Source organism: Macaca nemestrina, chromosome 6 (assembly GCF_043159975.1).
Source record: "Macaca nemestrina isolate mMacNem1 chromosome 6, mMacNem.hap1, whole genome shotgun sequence".
In the NCBI taxonomy this organism is placed as follows: Eukaryota; Metazoa; Chordata; class Mammalia; order Primates; family Cercopithecidae; genus Macaca; species Macaca nemestrina.
In genome coordinates this window covers 97964167-97984561 of record NC_092130.1, presented here as the reverse complement: position 1 = coordinate 97984561, position 20395 = coordinate 97964167, and the positions used below count along the sequence as shown (strand labels likewise).

The following is a 20395-nucleotide window of genomic DNA, read 5'->3' as shown; positions in this document are numbered from 1 at the left end:
AGAGGAGGAACCCAGAGATGGTATGTAACTATCCTGAGGTCATGGGGTTATAGAAAGGCAGAGAATGAGAAGCTGATATCCCAAATTCCCAGCACTAACATGAACTGGATTAAAGAATCTAGATAATATTCCCAATAATTAGGAAATTTGTTTGTTACCAAAGGAATTTCCTTCTTTTCTCATCTAAGAGGACATGCCAAAGAGAAATGAACATGTGAAGAGTTCTAATATATAACTACTGTTATAAAACATTTAAAATGTAAAATTGGCACCTTTTCAAACTTACAAGTTAAGAAATCATTTTAAAGTTTATTCAAATGACAGAATCTTACCATGCTTCATATTCAGTTTTTTTAATACTTAAGAAAACATCTATAAATGTGTAACAAATGTATGCATGTATAAATTAATTATAAATGATAAACCACCCTTTACAAAATAAATTGATTTATTCCATCAACTACACCCAAATAATTTCAAAAAGTATATCAAAGAATTATTTCTAAATTGATTTTTTTTCTTGCTGTACATAGCACTAACTGTCAGCTCTTAAGCTTTTGTTTGACCTGCTTTGTCAAATGCTTTGTGAAATGATATTCAGAACAGCACCATGTGATGTCAACTTGCATTAATTCTTTCCCAAAGAGAGGTGTTCAGTATTCAAACTGTGTTTGTACTGGCACAATCTATTTATGTTTCAGCTTCATTTCTGAAAGTTTACAAGTACCGCTTCCTTTGGAAGACTCTGTTCTTTCTTGCAACTTCTCTTCTAAAACAACCTTTGAAAGGAGAATAATAATGTCCTATAAAGCTCCTTTCAGGGAAGGCATTAAGAAAATGATAAATATTTCAGAGAATTGAATTAAAATGTTGGCTATATGTCAATGTTAAAATTTACTATTTTCATTACAGCTATATCATGAAAAATTAAAACTATCATTTATTCATCTAAGGAAAGATTTCTCCATGAAGTAAATCCATCAACAATATTATACATGTTTTCACGTAAAAGATAATTTATTAATTTGTTTTCAGCTATCAAGAACCGAATGCATTTGTTACTAAAATTATAAAATGTCCTTTAATTCGTTTATAGTAATGATTGTATATATTAGCAAACACCTAAATGTTTTGCTGACTGGGTAATGTGGGGTAATAAAAAAAAAATTCATTTCAAATTTCTTCATTTAAAAGAAAAATGTAAATCATTTATCTATTATTCTGTCTTGCTTAGAAAACACTTAACAGAAAGGTTTCGTTAAGATTCTAAATCTAGACTTTGATGATTTTGAAAGAATTCCTGGTTTCCTCTAGTCCCCTGGGAACCAATTATGATAATTTCAAGGACAGTCATTAGCAACTCCAATTCAGTTGACTGCTAAAGGTCTTTTTTCAAGTTTTGTCCTTTCCACCTTTTTTCTGAAGCCGGTTTCTGGTTGGTTCGGTCAGTACCAAAGGTTGTTGTATGACGACTGCTGGGTAATTTTTGCCTAATAGTTCAACTTCCACTTGCTGTCCCACTTCACTTAGTTCCACAGGGACATATGCGAATGCCAGACTCTTCTGGATGCTGTAGCTATAGCTTCCAGATGTCGTGTTGCCAACCACCTGGAAAACAAGACCCAACAGTCCTCAGTGTCTCGGTCACAGCTCTGTGCTCCTCATCTCTGGGTGAAAAAAAACCCTGAAATACAGATTCAACTTAGAAAATGGAAGTTTTCTGAAATGCTGTCTGGGGACACAACACCAGAGACACAGGAGGAAAACTTCACATTTTGAGAAGATGAATGAAAGCTTACAAATTATGAAAAGTAACTCTCAAGGTACACATCTGTATTACTCTGAAATTTCTCATTTTTAAAACAATAATACTTAGTTTAGGCCAGGAGTGGTGGCTCGTGCCTGTAATCCCAGCACTTGGGGACGCCAAGGCAGGCGGATCATTTTAGGTCAGGAGTTCAAGACCAGCCTGGCCAAAATGGTGAAACCTTGTCTCTACTAAAAATACAAAAATTAGCTGGGCGTGGTGGCAGGCACCTACACTCTCTGAGGCATACTCAGAAGGCTGAAGCATGAGAATTGCTTGAACCTGGGAGGCGGAGATTGCAGTGAGCCGAGATCTGGCCACTGCACTCCAGCCTGGATGACAGAGTGAGACTGTCTCCAAAAAAAAGTCTATATAACAAGTTTGATTAAAAGATAAGAAGGTTATTGGAAATCAGGTCTAAAGGAAAGAATGAAAAAGAAGGAAAAGCAGAAAATACAGAAAACTGTCGTCAAAACATTACACGGAACAAAAAGAAAAGGAAGACAACAAAAGTAAAACATGATACAGAGCCCTGCTCAAAATGGCTTCTCCTGGCCACACTACATTGCACTAATCCTTAAAGTCTTACCATCTGGCTCAGTGGACTGCTTATAGCTGGAGCTCAAGACATTCACGGACGGGAATCAGCCTGGTGATCATTCAGCTGCCTCAGCAAAGAGCACACTACAGTCAACAATCTTACTATAGCACTTCTAGTATTTTAGATGCTAACACATTCATGACTTTAATTGCAGACTCCTATCTCTGTAGTCCCAGTTTTTAATTCTCTTTGAAACCTCAAATCAGAAGCTCTCCATATGATTTCTAAACTTACTGTGAAAACTGGTTGATTGAAAAAAAAAATGTGAATACATTCATTAGTAAAAGTTTCTCTCTGGCTGATTGTTAACTGCCAAGTTATAACACATGCTTTAAAATTGCTGTTCTCCTTTAGATCATAGTTCAGTGATACAGGCAGGGATTAGGGTCAGAGAGGTTAGAGTTTCAATCATTGCTGTTTTTTTTTTTTTTTTCCTGGTGTGGAAGAAGACTACTGACTCTCCATATTTATTGCTTTATATTATAAGAATTAAACAAAGAAACAGAGACAAGAAAATCACTTTTGGAAATTTCACAATCACCAATTTGCAACAGAAATTGAGGCATAATATTTATGCTAACAAATATGTTGGAAGGATTGTCACCTCAGCCCACAACTGCAGGTGGAAACTCCTGGATTTTCACTTAATCCATTACTCAGTGATGAACATTTTTTGTTTTTTTCCCAAAGCCTTAGATGATTTTCAGGTGAATGTGTGTTGTTCTTCTCCACTAGTATGTTTCTGGCACAGTTATGTTTAAAGTGATCTGGTCCTACAGAATGCCTCCACACCAGCGTGATACCACCACCAAGATATTCCTCACATTTAAAATCTCCATGAGATGAAGAAGATGTCCACCAGCTGCTGTTTCCCCATCACCCTCACAACCCTGGAAGAAGGTCTGTTTGTCCTCACAATATATTCTGCAGGCATAGATGCTGTGGGTGGTACTAGCTATTTTCTTATTCTCATACAAGTTGGAAAGAACCATTTTCACCTGTTTGGGACAAACTAATGGAGACAAGTCTGCCTGAAAACTACTTATTTGGTCTGTAACAGAAATGCCATGATCAATCGGAGAGAATTCTATTTCTCTTTGATTTTCACTGATATCAAAATCCAGTGCTTTTACCGAGCTTTCTGGCTGATACGCAAAAATGAGACCATCTTCACATTCAACATCTTTCTCTGCAGTTTCTTTCTTTACATCTGGGCGTGATTCTGTCATCTGAGATTTTGTATTGGAACATCTCTTATTTTCTCCACTCACAGGTAAAGAATACTTTCACCAATATTCTGTCATTTTCTCATTAAATATTTTGGGAGGAAAAGAAACATAGCCTGGATCCCAGGGACACAAAGCAGGTACTCTTTCTGAACCAAATGGGGTGGCCACGTATGTATTTCCTCAAGGTTATTCAATAAATGCACAAGTTCTTGCCCTTTAAGCCAATGAGCATTCAACTGATAGAGAGGCGGAGCTGTACCTGGGTACTCATTTGGCAGCATCACTTGCAAGCAAAGTGTCAATTTGGGGTCATCTATATCGTCACTAATTCTAACACAAAGTATTTTGGCACAGTTATCAATGACACACCATTCCTCGCCATCGATGGCTGCCATTACTTCACTTTCTTCATCCTGCCTTTGGTCACCCCTGCGTCCCCCTCAGCCATGTGGAACCTGGGAGCAGCTCTGTGGCTGCACCCAATCATTGCTTTTGTTTTTGTTTGTTTTTTGAGATGGAGTCTTGCTCTGTTGCACCAGCTGGAGTGCAGAGGTGCAATCTTGGCTCTCTGCAACTTCCGCCTCCCGGGTTCAAGTGATTCTCCTGCCTCAGCTTCCTGAGTAGCTGGGACTACAGGTGTGCATCACCATACCCGGCTAATTTTTATATTTTTAGTAGAGATGGGGTTTCACCATGTTGGCCAGGCTGGTCTCGAACTCCTGAACTCAAGTGATCAGCCTGCCTTGGCCTCCCAAAGTGCTGGGATTACTGGCATGAGCTATCATGCCTGGCTTAATCATTGCTTTTTGAAAGACTTTCTTGGTAACCTTGGTTTCATTTCCCCACCTGTAAGAGAGAGATTTGGGTTTGGAGCCCTAGGAGAGTTAATCTGGTTTGCTTGAGCGTCTTCAGAAAACAGGAAGAGACCAGCGCTGGTCTCAGGCTGTGATCCCCTGACTCACTGGGTCAAAAGCCCACAATCACTCTTAGGAGACTACATGCACCGTTTCCTCAGCCCTTCTCATCTCCTAACATCCCAGCAGTGATTTGTCTTGCAGCCATTCTGCATTAGTAAACTGAAAAAAGAGAGTCCTTACTTACGAGTGCTGTTTTTAAAGTTTGCTTTGCTTTCTGCTAGAATTTACTTTCATTTCTACTTGAATTTCTCTCTAATCCAGGGGTTAGAAGCCCAGGGTATTTCAGAAGTCTGGCCTTTCCTTGTACCCTATTACTAAATCTCCAGGGAAATGTTTTCCCTTACATAAATTTCAAACAGTTTTCCCTAAAATCTTCCAGGTTCAATTAGATCCATTCCATCTTTTAGTTCAGTGAACTGTGAGAACAATTGGTCCCCACCCTCTGCCTGGTAAATTCTCATTCTTTGTTAAAACAAACATTGACCTTCTTTTTACCAATGTGAATAATTCTCATCTATTTTTAGCCTTTTCTCATTTCTCTCTCAAATTATAAGAAGTCTCTATCTGACTTCCAGAAGGTAACATGGCAAATGGCCTTTGAAGGAAGTTAACATAATTTTGTTTGATGTTCTATTGTGTTTTTCTTTGTCCTTGTGTGTTGTAGTTTACAAAAAATAATTTTAAAAACCTTCTAAGCTCTCCAAACCCTCCACAAACCTCTATTTCAAAGCATCTTTTATAACTGAGTCACCCAATATAAAGAAAGCCTTTCTCATGACCATCTTTATGCCTTGATTTTAAAAAAATTAAACCTCATTTAAGGTTAGAATCCCTTTCTCCAGCACTGCCCTGCTCCCAGTTGGACTTGACCTTTCCCCAAGGCACTAAAGACCATCTGACATGCAATATACTTTATTTATTTTGTCCACTGTCCATCTCTCCCTCCTCTGGAATGTAAACTCCATGAGGTCAGAGATTCTTGTGTTTTGTTCACTGCTGTATCCCCAGTGCCTAGAATATCACTGGCATATGGTAGACACTAAAAAAAAAAAAAAAAAAGAAAAGGCAATAAACAAATACATTTGTACCCTATCTCTAGCACTGAAAATGCTTGCAAGAATAAAATACTAAAAGCAACACAAGTCAAGACAAAGTCTGAAAATAAAAAGCAAAAATTATTTCAAAGCAGTCCAGAGTAAAGACGATCCAAGAAGGGCCTCTGAAAAAGGATCAAAAAAGAAGACCATCTGCATGTTAAAATGATGACCTTAGTAAGCATCAAAGAGCAGGCAAACTCATATTAGGAAATCCAAGAGCTAGAATCCTATAATTTGATTAGCAGTTTTATAAGCAGATGGCAAGGAAAGGTGAACAATATAGCATGTAAATGCAGTATATGCATAGGCAGATGAAAAAACTTTAGATTGGAGCTTGGGTTTTCAGGGTTTTAAAACTAATTTTGGTATCATCATATTTAAGGTGGCTAAAAATCAGTTGACTGTGGATGACGTGGGAATACAGAAAAATACAGCATAATATCTCTTTCATTCCATGCTGAGTAAAACAGAAGGTTGGTGGAAGGGTAAGTGTAGACTGTACTAAGAAGTACTGAGAAAACTGACTGGGAATAGAGTGAAAAATAAACAACAAAGGAAAGATGAGGTGGGAGGAAATGTAATGACAAGAAGACATTATCTCATCCAATGGCTTCATTTTACAGATGAGAAAACTGAAGCCCAGAGATCAGCTCAAGAACAGGTCAAATAGTTAATTAATGGCAGAGCTGGTTATAAGTAGAAATCATGTGAATTGTGGGCAAATATGAAATAGGGAAGAATATATATTAAGAAAAGAGGGCTGAACCAGAGATACAGAACAGAAAGAGAATGAAGAGACAGGGAGAAAGGTAGGAACAGTTCAAACAGAAGAGCAAACTCAGCCCAATTTAAGAAGGAAGTAGAGGTCGGCCCATCCAGGCTTACAGACAGGTGAAAGCACTTGAGATCTGAGAAAAGTCAGTTGGCTTCACAGACTCTAATAACATCCACCTGATACTCAGATGCACAAGAATGTGGGTATAGAATTAAATTCTTAAGGCCGGGAGCAGTGGCTCATGCCTGTAATCCCAGCACTTTGGGAGACCAAGGTGGATGTATGACCTGGCTGGTGATCAAGACCAGCCTGGTCAACATGGAGAAACCCCATCTCTACTAAAAATACAAAAATTAGCCGAGCATGGTGGCATGCACCTGTAATCCCAGCTACTTGGGAGGCTGAGGCAGGAGAATCACTTGAACCCGGGAAGCGGAGGTTGCAGTGAGTCGAGATCATGCCGCTGCACTTCAGCCTGGGCAACAGAGTAAGGCTCTGTCTCAAAATAAATAAACAAATTAATTAATTAATTTAATTCTTAAGAAACTACAGGGGGACATCAGCAGAGACAGAAAAGAGATCAAATTGATCTCTTTTATGTCTTAGAAGAAAGGACCAGAAATTCAAAGCTGGAAACTAGACCTGAGTGGGAGATTGGTTCTATCAATCACTAGCCATGTAACCTCAAACAAGTTACTTCTGAGCCCCTCAAAGCCTCATCTTTAAAATGGAAATGATCATAGATATCTGACAGGCGTGGTGTAAAGTTAAATGGGAGAGAACATGAAAAATACCTGGTATACAGTAAGAACTCAGTAGTTGTTAGTTCTTTGTTAAATTGACCCATGCTTTAGCCCCAAAGGCTGTGATTTGACACCACTGGCTTTCTCCACTTCTAGCACTCTTTGTGTTACTGATGAGATAGAGAAAATGTAAACAAATATCAAGTAGGCTGCAGTGAATAAGAAAAAAACCCAGGCACAGAAGCTCTGAGTCTTGGGTAATAACCAAGCTGACCCTGTTCATTGTGGAACAGTTGTTTAGATGAGCTTTGAAGGCTCTATTCCCTCCCTGTGGTCTAAGCTGGGTGTCCCACACGTGCCTGCTAACACCAGGAAAAACACATCCACATTCAGTTTCAACAAAATTGGGTTTTACAAATAGTAATAAAAAAATGGAGAAAGTAACTGAATGCAGAAAGCTTGGGAGAAAAAATGGAGAAAACAAAGTCCCATTGATACGTTATCTGACTTACCCTGGTTTTACTGAATACAAATAGAAAGAATGAAAAGTAACATTCCAAAATGAGAAGGTGATTTTACTCTTCCTGAAGAACCAAATGGCTTCCACACTTTGCTTTACTTTCTAAGGTTCTACTCTCTATTGTCATAGATGTTTTCATTTGGATTTTTTCCCTGTTAATATGCTAATTGCCTCCTTCTGAAAGATCCATAAAAAGTTAAATCAGAATGCCAAATTTTTTATAAAATCCATCTTTTGCATTTACAGACATGGATGTGATGAGCAAATAGATCATTTACCCTCTAAATCATACCCTCCTCATTGTCCAATGTATTTCAAGTCCTTGGGTTTGTTTTCTTTAAACAGAATATATAGAATTTTATGTTTTCAAAAATGAGCAACATTTCATTTTCCTTTCAGTTAATTGCGTTCTGTCTGTTGAATGTCAGCTCAGAAATCAAAAGTGTGTCATCCCTCCAATAAATAATTAATAGCAAAAGGGTTTAAGAGAAAATAGGAACAAGGGGCGTTTCTGTTGCAGAAGATGCCACAGCCCCTGGCAGTGAGGTCCTCAGCACTCACCTTGCCATTGTACCAGATGCTTTCATTTCCCTCTGGATCAACATCATCCGTTGCCAAGGTGAGGCAGACCAGTCTTCGTTTCAGCCCCTTGGCTTTAATCTGTTTCAGTGCTTGCTTTCCTATGAAGTCTGCTGGCTGCAGGAATCCAAGATAATGATGATGAATGAATGCTCAGACACTGTGACAAGGTTAGAGATGCAAGCATTTAAATTTGTCTTTGCTATTTTCTCGCCAATTACACATTAAATAAAAATACAGATTGGATCAAATGTCTAGACAAATATTTCTTAGTCCTCAAATGACAGTATCAGCCACCTATTCCTTCAGAATATGTTAGACTTAAGGGTAATAACTTGTGATGACAATTTACCAGAACCACCTAGGTGGAAAAACATAAGGCATGTTGCAATGGTGGATTATGAAAGTGACCCTTGTGTCTAATGGGTCTGGACAGTGGTACGGGCTGTCAGTAAGCAATATGCAACTCAATTTCTACCTATAGAAAGTCTTTTTCAAGAAGAAAATTCACTTTTTTGAAACATGATGCTAAAACAACCCCAAAATGTGGTATTTTCTTTTTTCTTCTTCAGAATAATGTCTCTGGAATGTATTTACCTATTGGGTTGCATTCATTAGTTCATTCTCAAAATATTTATTGAGTCCCTACTATGTGTGAGGCATAGTGCTAGGCCCTGTGTGGGTAAAAAATGAGTTAGACACAGACATTTTTATCCAAGAGTTTATTCTCTAACACTGTGCTTTTCAACCTTTTTTTTTTTTTTTTACTTCTTCCTTGCAACACATGACAGATGACATTCCTATTCCTAATACATTCCCATGGACACACTCAGGGTCATTCCCAGTGCAATCAATATAAGGGAATGAGAGCGACATTGTTATAGGGATAACCTTGAATTCATTCTTATGTATTAAAAAAAAAAGTAGGAATCAGGCAAACTGGAAGACTTCACACTTATTGGTAATACACCTTAATACAGCTTACCTGTGAGTAGGACGCACAAGTGAGCAATGACTCGTCAGCAGAGACACTTAGCTAATAAGGGAGATAGAATTCGACTCAACCAAATGCCAGGAGACACATGATAAGTGTGATAAACTAGTCAGAGGTGAAGAGAGAGCACTGAGAGCGAGCGCCCTGGAGGGAGGGCTGACATCCGTGGGAGGTTAGTGTGAGACTTCTGCATACTCTGCCTAGACAAGCATCTCTTATGTGAGGGAAAGGAAATTTGTGATATATAAATCATGTCTACAGTGAATGAGATTTAATCAGAGATCACAATGTGGAAAACAAGATTCTCAAAACAGTTGCCACAGACAGACTACTCTCTGAAAGCAAAGAAAGGAAACAACCAAAAACTTCAATTTCTTCATTGGCAATAAGAAAGAATATTTCATGCCTAAGATGTCCTCCACCACTAACATTTAGGACTTACACAGTTCTTTCTGCACTTGAAACATTTGGGACTGAGTGTAATAAATCCCCTTAACCTCCAGAGAAGCAGCAGCAGGGGTCCTCACACACCCTCACTGAGACCCCCCCTCCCAGTCTATTCCTTTCCCAGTTTAGAGCCTCTAGGATGAATCCACAATGAAATATGATTTTTGTGGATAATCCAACTTTAAATTGCTGACCTACACAGGAAGTTAGAGAAAGCTTCCATTAGCTGAGGTTAAAATAATGTGCAAAATGAACATCCAATTCTCTCTCCTTCCCCAGGGTGATACAAACGGTGAGAACCAACTATAAAGCTTTATTATGAAGCCAGATCATGAAAATTTAAAGAAGATTGGAACTCGTGTTATTTAATATAGGGCAAATGGGGGCGGGGAGTCACAGGAAGAGCTTGATTCATTTGAATTCATATATAGGATAAATTCATGATAACAAGTCATAACAAACCAAAGTTCACTATAGTTAAAACATGCAGAGTTGGTCCTTGAACGATACCACTTTAAGCTGCAGAGGTCCACTTATATGTGGATTTTTTTTCAACTGAACACAAATAGAAAATACAGTATTCTTGGGTTTTGAAACTCATGCATATGGAGGGGATGACTTTTTGTATATATGGGTTGGTGGTTCTTGAGAAAACCCAGATTTTGGTATATGTGGGGGTTCTGGAACCAATCCCCCACATACACAGAGGGATGACTGTATATCTAAGAAAGAATTCTATAACAGCAACAGTTCTTTGTTTTGTTTTGTTTTTTGCTATCTTTTAAAAAGGAGACTTGCAATCATAGAATAATGACGACAAAGGGTGCTTTTTAGAGTTCTTGTCTACATTGGAATCAATAACTATACTGAAAAAGTGTTATGCCTTATTGTGTGGAGAAGCACTTCAACAAGAGTCTGTGACCAAACGCGTTATACGGTGTGATTTATGGAATGCCAGCAGATCTGAAATTATTTCCTCACCTACTGTCATAGAATCTGAATCTTTACCATTAGAGATACATTTACAGCTTGAAGGTCTTAATCTTCCTGAGTCTCCTATTCAATAATTTTCTTTCAATTATTTATTCAACTGTTCTTAAGCCCCTGATGAATATTAGATACTGTGTTATGCAGGGGGTATTCAGAGCTTCAGAGAACATGATCTTGGGCCCAGTCCTGAAATTATTACGTCTCCTCAATGTATTAACAGGAAACAATGTTTAACAGGAAAATGTTTTTCCTCAATGTTTTAACAGAAAAAAAGAACAATTTGAGATTATTGGAAACATAGCAGAACATGACACATAATAGCATATCAATTAGCAATACAAATTTTGAAATATGAGTCATGGTTGGTTCTGTGTGTTCTAGGGTGTAAAAATCACAAAAGTTTTATAAATCTAAAACAAAGAATATCTAATATGTGGAGGCAGAAATGCAAACAAATAGAAGCCTCAATAGAGGTATGGACAGTGGGGGCCCAAGGAAGAAAATGACCCAGTTCCGCCTGGGATGGGAGAGTGGGGATCGGGGCAGCATTCTTTGAGCTGAGTTTTGAAAGATGAATAGGTTTCATAACAACTACTGTCTGTACAGCCTTTCCCAAAAGTGTCTGTATTTACATTATAATTTGATCTACACAGAAACACCCCACAGATGCTGGGTTTGGAGTCTAAGAGCAGCGCGTTAACTCAGTCAAAGACAGGCAATCAACAAACTGGTTAAGAACCAAGATCTCAAGAGGCCTAGCCCTGTTCGTTTTGCCTACTCTGAACAGCCTTAACGGAGCCACTTAAATCAATATCTGCTACACCTGAGGGGATGTGGTGGACGCTGGCCATGACCAGCTGGGGGTGCTGGCTGAGAGCTATTGGGGCAGAGCTAGGCGAGGGATGAGATGTGCTGGAAGGGGAGACTAACTCTACCTTTGTCAAATTCACATTTTACCAAAGGCTGAGAAGGAACATCAGGTATTAGCTAACCATGAGGGAAATAGGAAAGGTTGGGGGTGAGTGGGCGAACTTTCTCTAGAAAAAAAATTAGAGTAGTAAATTCAGTTTAAAAAATAATAAAATATTAATAAGTAACATTTACAATTTCTTATGCCCTTGCTATATGTCACATACTAAAATGATGGCTTCACATTCACAAGCTCATTTAATCCTCATGACAACCCTTTAAGATGGATATTTTAATCCCCAGTTTATGAAAGACTAAACTGAGGCTTAGTTACATGACAAGATAAACCTGCACCTTTAGATTTTATCCATATTTTTTAAAATGCCTGTACCTGGAGTCTATCATTAGAAAACACAGATGATATAAATACTGTAAATAAAGAATGTTTCTTTTAAATTTCTTTTAGGTGACCAGAACCTATTTTGAATGACATTTATTACAAAATAATATTTGTGCACTATGTAAAAGTATCTGAAAACATTCTGAATGTTAATACTAATGCAATTTGATATCTGCATTTGTATATCCCTAAATTAGGAATTGGGTCTTTTCAGTAATTTCATCCTCAGACATGAAATAAAACATAGTCTAACAAAAACAACAAAAATCTCACTGAAAGTAAGGAACACTTATTTTCTTTTTTGTTTTTCTTTTTCTTTTCTTTTTTTTTTTTTTTTTTTTGAGATGGAATCTCTATCACCCAGTGGTGATACTTGCAGTAGTTACAATCTTGGCTCACTGCAACCTCCATCTCCTGGGTTCAAGCAACTCTCTTGCCTTGGCCTCCTGAGTAGCTGGGACCAGGCACACACCACCATGCCTTGCTAATTTTTGTATTTTGGGTAAAGATGGGGTTTTGCCATGTTGGCCAGGCTGGTCTTGAATTCCTGACCTCAGATAATCTGCTTACCTCAACCTCCCAAAGTGCTGGGATTACAGGTGTGAGCCACCTCACCCAGCTGGAACACTTTCAATAAGTGCTATAAGTACAGGCAGGAGGCTGCACCTGCCCATTGGCACAATCCCCCTGTCTCAAACCAACAAGGCTCCTGACTTAGGAAGATTTTAAGTTAAGTGATAGCATTTCATTTTCATTTTACTTGGCTTTGCTCCCAAGATTATATATTTTACTGTACTATATAATTATTAATTATAAATGAGATGAAAATGTGTCTGAAGGTTAATGCTGTAATTAAAATTGGTGCTTTTAGGATGACCCAAGAACAGAAATATATTTCTTTAATAAGTCATTGCCAAATTAACTATATAAATAGCTATTAATATCTTTGAAAAATGTATAAATTTCTGGAGCACTGAGACTATAGCCTAAAAATAGTCTTGGCTTGTGTTTTTAAAATTTATTAATTTTAAATAGCAATATGAGTCATTAAAACAGCCACCTGTAATACATACTAAATATAATATCTACCTATATAAAAACATTAAGTAGATTTTAAGTGAAATATAATTACTCATCTCTCATTAGCTCTATTATAAGAACCATATTACCTAAAAGCACATGTAAATGAAAGAAAATCAGTATATTTTTGGTCATGATTCTTAGGGCAATGGAGAGCTCTCAGATATGTAGTTAAAGTCAAATTTGACAGCAGCATGGTAGGCAGGGTCTGATATGGAGAGTCAGGGTAGTGGGCTATAAGACACTGGGGAGAGATTATGAAAATACAGTCTTGGACCTTTTCTTTTCCATCTATATGAAGCCAAAAAGCCATCAGAAAATCCAAAGAAGTCATCAATTTTTTTATTGATTTTGTATCCATCAAAATCTACTCATCTTTCAAAACTCAACTCAAGCAACTTCTCTATACAATTGGTGATGATGGAATGCTGTCCCCAGCCCTACTCTGCCACCCCAGGGAAAATTGGGTCATATTCTTCCTTGGGCTCCCACTGTCCATACCTCTATCATAGCTTCTGTTTGTTTGAATTTCTGCCTCCACATGTTATTCTTTGTTTTAAATTTATAAAACTTTTATGATTTTTACACCTTCATAGAAAGTTCTAGAGACATAAGGGAATCAGTGTAACATCCTCTGTCCCAGTAAAGCTTCCTTCAAAATTAGGCACAGCACTGGTTGTGGAATCAGTCTCCTGTGTCTTATAGGCGTGGAAGGGCTGCAGAGACTCTGGTCATCAGCTACTGTAAGTGGCAGAGTGAAGATGGAAATCCAGATGACAGGCTGCGCCACTATCCCTCAATACTTTCCTGAAAAGCTTCTCATTTAGAATGGGTTTTGGATCATCATTTAAAGCAATCCAGGTGGGAATCCTGTTCCAAAGCCTGTGGCCATCACTCACTTACAGTCTATGTCAATCTGAACTTTCTTTACTCAGTTGTGCAGTACCCTGTGCACCTGTGCCACTGTATATGCCTCAGGAAACTTATAATAAAGCCATAAACTGGATTCATTCATTTGGGGGAATGAATTCATTTAACATCCCCAACCCCCATAATAGACAAATTACAGCATTATTCATTTCATATTTACAGAATTAGAATCACAGGAGTCTTAAAGCAAGCAGAAAACTTAGTCCAAACTCATTTTCCATATGAGAAAACTAAAGCCCTACAAAATTATGGGTCTTGCCAGCAGTGACAAAGTGAGTTAGCACCAAACCTCAAACCCAGGCTTCTCGACTCTTGGTTCCTTTTCCACTATTCAGAACTTCTTAACATTCCACATAAGTTCACAGTAACCACAATTTCAACATCTCCTTGATAGCAAAACATTAAATTATTAGTTTAGCAACTAAAGTTGGTTATTATTGGCTGAAAAGTGAATATTCCCTGTATCAGTCTGCTCTTGCATTGCTATAAAGAAATACCTGAGACTGGGTAATATATAAAGAAAAGAGATTTAATTGGCTCATAGTTCTGCAGGCTATACAGGAAGCATGATGCTGGCATCTGCTTGGCTTCTGGGGAGGCCTTAGCAAGCAAAGTTAGAATCATGGTGGAAGGCAAGGGGGGAGCAGTACTTCACATGGCCGGAGAAGGAGCAAGAGATAGAGTGCAGAAAGATGTTACTCACTTTTATGTGACCAGATCTCATGAGAACTCACTATTGTGAGGACAGTACCAAGGGGGATTGTGCTAAACCAGTCATGAGAAATTTTCCCCCATGATCCAATCACCTCTCATCAGGCCCCACCTCCAACATTGGGGATTACAATTCAACATGAGATTTGGTGGGGAAACAGATACAAACCATATCATTACACCTCTAACCCCAAAATCTCACATCCTTCTCATGTTGCAAACTACAATCATGCCTTCCCAGAGTTCCCCAAAGTCTTAGCTCATTTCAGCATTAACTCAAAAGTCCGAAGCCCAAAGTCTCATCTGAGACAAGGCTAGCCCCTTCTGCCTATAAGCCTGTAAAATAAAAAACAAGTTAGTTACCTCTAATACACAATGGGGATACAAGCACTGGGTAAACATTCCCATTCCAAAAAGGAAACATCGGCCAAAAGAAAGGAGCTATAAGCTCCACAGAAGTTGGAAACCCACCAAGGTAGTCATTAAATCTTAAGGCTCCCAAATAATCTCCTTTTACTCTATATCGTACACCCAGGGCACACTGGTGTGCCCAAAAGCTTTGGGCAGTTATGCTTCTGTGGCTTTGCAGGGTTCAGCCCCCACAGCTGCTCTCATGGGCTGGTATTGAATGTCTGCAGCTTTGGCAGGCTGAGGGTGCAAGCTGCTGGTGGATCTACCATTCTAGGGTCTAGATGATGGTGGCTCTCTTCTCACAGCTCCACTAGGCAGTGCCCCAGTGGGGACTGTATGTAGGGGCTCCAACCCCACATTTCCCCTCCACACTGTCTTAGGTAGATGTTCTCCATGAGGGCTCCACCCTTGCAGCAGGCTTCTACTTGGACATCCAGGCACTTCCATACATCCTCTGAAATTTAGGTGGAGGCTCCCAAGCCTCAATTCATGCACTCTGTGCACCCACAGGCTTAGTATCATGTGGAAGCTGCCAAGGCTTATGGCTTGCACCCTCTGGAGCAGCAGCCCAAGCTTTACTAGGGCCCATTTGAGTCACAGCTAGAGCTGGAGCAGCTGGGATGCAGGGAGCAGTGTCCCAATGCCATGCAGGGGAGTGGGGCCCTTGGCCTGGCCCACAAAACATTCATTCCTCCTAGGCCTCTGGGCCTGTGATGATAGGGGTTGCTGTGAAGGTCTCTGAAATGCCTTTGAGACCTTTTCCCCCAGTGTTTTGGTTATCAGCACTTGGCTCCTTTTTACTTATGCAAATGTCTGCAGCCTGCTTGAATCACTCCCCACAAAATGGGCTTTTCTTTTCTACCACATGGTAGAAAAGGTTGCACATTTTCCAAACTTTTACACTCTGCTTCCCCTTTAAATATAAGTTCCAACTTCAGATCATTTCTTTGTTCACACACATGAGCACTGGCTGTCAGAAGTAGCCAGGCCACATCTTGAACGCTTTGCTGCTTAGAAATTTCTTCCACTAGATACTCTAAATCATCATTCTCAGTTTCTAAGATCCACAGATTCCCTAGGGCAGGAGCACAATGCAGCCATGTTCTTTGCTAAGGCATAATAAAGTGACCTTTATTCCCATTCCCAATAATTCTTCATTTCTATCTGAGACCTCCTTAGGTTGGCCATCTCTGTCCATATCACTATCAGCATTTAGGTCACAACAATTCAACATATCTCTAGGGAATTTCAAAACTTCCCTAATCTTCCTATCTTCTTCTGAGCCCTCCACACCCTTCTAACCTCTGCCCATTACCCAGCTCCAAAGCTGCTTCCACATTTTCAGATATCTTTATAGCAATATCCCACTCCTCTGTACCATTTTTCTGTATTAGTTTGTTCTCTCACTGCTATAAAGAAATGCCTGAGACTGGGTAATTTATAAAGAAAATAGATTTAATTGGCTCACAGTTCTGTAGACTGTACAGGAAGCATGATGTGGGCATCTGCTTGGCTTCTGGGGAGGTCTCAGGGAACTTACAATCATGGTGGAAGGCAAAGGGGGAGCTGGCATGTCTTACATGGCAGGAGCAGGAGCAAGAGACAGGAGGGAGGTGCTACATACTTTCAAACAACTAGATCTCATGAGAACTCACTCACTTTTGTGAGGACAGTACCAAGGGGGATGGTGCTAAATCATTCATTAGAAACCACCCCCATGATCCAATCACTTCCCACCAGGCTCCACCTCCAACAATGGGGATTACAATTTGACATGAGATTTGGTGCAGACACAGATCCAAATCATATCACTCCCATATACAGGTAGTTTTCATTCTCTGCCCTTAGCAACTTAAAAGAAAGCACTCATATAGCATTTTTCTAACCAAAATTACTGACCAGTTAAAGTTCCTTCTCAAAAGTCTTTAATATTACTAGAATAGGAACCCTATTCAAATAGAAACCTGGGAAAATAACTAAAATATAGTTCCTAAGCCAGGCAAGTAATCAGGCTAATTAGCATTCAAATCAAACTAGATTTTCAAAACTAAAGCCCCCATTACATGTCTTTAATATTAAATCTTACTAGATTAGATGTTAAAGAGAACACTTATTTTTCAGTTTTATAATGTAATGATTAAAAAGAAAACTGTGAAATGAATCTGTGGCTTTATCAGATTTATGTTTAACTGCTTTGGCCAACAACTACAATATAGAGTTTTCATAATAGATTTCATCTCTCTAGAGTAGAGTGAAGAACAATTGCCCATTTGGTATTTTAAGTATAGCACTTAAGCCTAAATGCAAAGTAAATAATAATCAAAGGAAATTTTAAAAGCATGAAGAAATGAGGCCTCAATAGGGACCCAAGATCTTCCTTACTGAGATCTTAAAAAAAGAAAAAGGATTTCATGTATAGTTCCTTTTCTCTAAATGACTTACTTAGATTCAATTCAATAAGATGGAAAGGAACTAACACTTAGTGAGGTACCAAATGTTCTTTATCTCATCTAATACTTATGACAAACTTATGGAGTGAACATTTTCTTCATTTTACAGATGAGAAAACTGAAATGCTCATAGATTAAGCAATGCATCTAGTCCAAATCAGTAAATGGCAGAATCACAATTCAAATCCTTCAATAAATATTTACGGAGCCCTCACTAGTGATCAGACACAGGGGTGAGGCTAAGGATTCTTGGCCTCTGTCCTCACAGCATCCACAGTCTAGCTGAGGAGGTGGCCAGGAATATAAGGCATGGTGAGTACCAGGGCAGAGGAAAGTGCAGAGTGCTATAGAAGACGGATTGTCAACACTTACCTGCCTCAATGACCACCTATATCTGAAGGGTCCTAAGCCATACTTCCAGAGCCAAGCTCTCCAAACCCACATGCTCAGATGCCTTCTGGGACTCTCTGCTTGGCTACCCCAGAGTCCTCCAACCCAAGTCCTCCCAACTTTCCACCCACACGCCTCCACCTGTGTTTCCTAGTTAACCAACAGTTCATTAACATCCTCCTCTCCACCCTTTCACATGTAGTCCCTCATGTGGTATCCACCCTTCCTTCTAAATAGCACTCATTGCTCTTTCTTCTCCATCCTATGACCACTGCTTTAGTTGAAACCTTCGCCTTCTGTCTACTGGATTTATTTGATAATTAGGAGAATGGTCTCTCAGTCACCAGACAAACTCACTTTTGATCTGTTTCCCATCACCAGAGTATCACTCCTTACTCAAAATTCTTGGGTCACTCCCCAGGTTCCCCAGGATACACTCCAAATTCCTTAGCTTGGCATGTGAGGCCCTTCATGATGGCCCGGGACTTTTCAAGCATCATCTTTCGACACTACTTTCAACAACAAAATATTTACTGGGCATCTGCTATGTGCCAGCCCTGAGCTAGGTGTTGGGGATAAAAATAATAAACAAAACATATGTTGTATTGCCAGCACCTGTACTCAGGAAGCTTACATTCTGTTCAAAAGAAAAACACGAAAAATAAACAAAATAATGGCATGCTCTAAGTGCTGTAAGGAGAATATAGCTGCAAAATTTTAAAAAATTATCCAGTAAAATCCAATGATGTTTTCAAAGTTGATATATCATTACCAAGTGGGTTTTATCCTAAAAATGAAAGGTTGGCATAATGTTAGAAAATTAATAAATGTAATAAATTATATAACAAAGTAAAACAAACAAACAAAATGATTATCTCAGTAGATGCAGAAAATCATTTGCTAAAATCCAATATCTATTCCCGATCTTTTTTAAAAATGTTAAGAGTTAACACTAGGAATAGAAGCAAATGTCTTCAACTTGGTAAAGAACTTCCAGGCAAGAACATAAGGCAAGCCCATCCTGGCCAACATGGTGAAACCCCATCTCTACTAAAAAAATACAACAACGAAAAAAAAATTAGCTGGGCATGGTGGTGCACACTTGTAGTCCCAGCTACTTGGGAGGCTGAGGCAGGAGAATCACTTGAACCCAGGAGGTGGAGGTTGCAGTGACCCGAGATCATGCCACTGCACTCCAGCCTGGAGACAGTGCAAGACTCTATCTCAAAAAAAAAAAAAAAAAAAAAAAGAAAAAAAAAAAGAAAAAGAAAAAGAAAAGAAAAAGAAAAGAATATAAGGAAAGAAAAAGAAATAAAAGATATCCAAATTAGAAAAGACAAAGAAAAGCTTTATTTTTATACAGCATGATTATCCATGTAGAAAATCCGACGGAATCTACAAAAATGCTACTAGAACCACTAAGCAGATTGAGCAAAGTTCCAAAATATAAGATCAGCGTATAAGACCAATTGTATTTCTATATTTTGGCAATAAACAACTGAAAATTGAAATTAAAAATACCATCTACAATAGTATCAAAACATGAAATACTTAAGGATAAATATGTTAAAAGATGTGTAAGACCTGTATACTGAAAACTATAAAACATTCCTGAGATAAATAAAAGATGACTTGAATAAATGTAGAGATAGGCCTTGTTCATGAATTGGAATACTTGAATTGACCCATAGATAAAACGCAATTCCAATAAAGTCTAGCAGGTTTTTTGGTACACATTGACAAGCTGATTCTAAAATTAATGAAATTCAAAGGACCTAGAATAGCAAAACAGCTTAAAAAAAAAAAAGAGAACAAAGTTGCAGGGCTATCACAACCTTATTTGAGCAACAGTAATCAAGACAGTGTAGTACTGGCATTTGGAAAGATAAATAGATATGCAGAATACAACAGAGTCTAGAAATAGACCTACAAACTTATGGACAACTGACAAATATATAAAGGCAATGAAATTCAGAATATATAGTCTTTTCAACAAATGGTGCTGAAAGCAATTGGTCATCCAAGTACAAATAAATAAAACTTCAGTCCATACCTCATACCAGATACAAGATCAACTAAAACTGGTTCATAGACCTAAATGTAAAAAGTAAAATAATAAAACTCCTAGAAGAAAACATAGCAGAAAATCTTTATGACTTTGGATTAGGTGAAGATTTCCTAGATATGAACCAAAAGCATGATTCAAAAAAACAATTGATAAGAACTTTTAAAATTCAAAAATTAAAAATGGCTCTTTGAAAGACACCATCAGACAAATGAAAAGTCAAGACATCTGGAAAAAATTTGCAAAGCATGTATCTGCCAAAGAATATAGAAAGCACTTTATAAACTCAATTTTAAAAAATCCTAGGTAAGAGATTTAACCAGACATTTCACAAAAAAAGATATAGAAAT

At 38.4% G+C, this 20395-nt stretch overlaps 1 protein-coding gene and 1 pseudogene across 2 annotated transcripts in view; both read right to left on the bottom strand.

Annotated features, from left to right (window-relative positions):
* Positions 1-1054: 1054 nt before the first annotated feature.
* Positions 1055-20395, bottom strand: part of LOC105475093 (dimethylglycine dehydrogenase) — a 70156-nt gene continuing 50815 nt past the window's right edge. The window contains exons 15-17 of one of the 2 annotated variants that reach the window (XM_071098780.1): positions 8251-8385; positions 2397-2471; positions 1520-1608 (exon numbers count right to left, since the gene is read on the bottom strand). In XM_071098780.1, coding sequence (XP_070954881.1) covers positions 2439-2471; positions 8251-8385 — 168 coding nt within the window. In that variant the 3' untranslated portion in view covers positions 1520-1608; positions 2397-2438. Of the gene's footprint in view, positions 1609-2396; positions 2472-8250; positions 8386-20395 lie in introns of both variants that reach the window. The other variant, XM_011730087.3, reaches the window with a different exon arrangement.
* On the bottom strand, positions 2480-6766 carry LOC105475092 (protein IMPACT pseudogene; annotated as a pseudogene).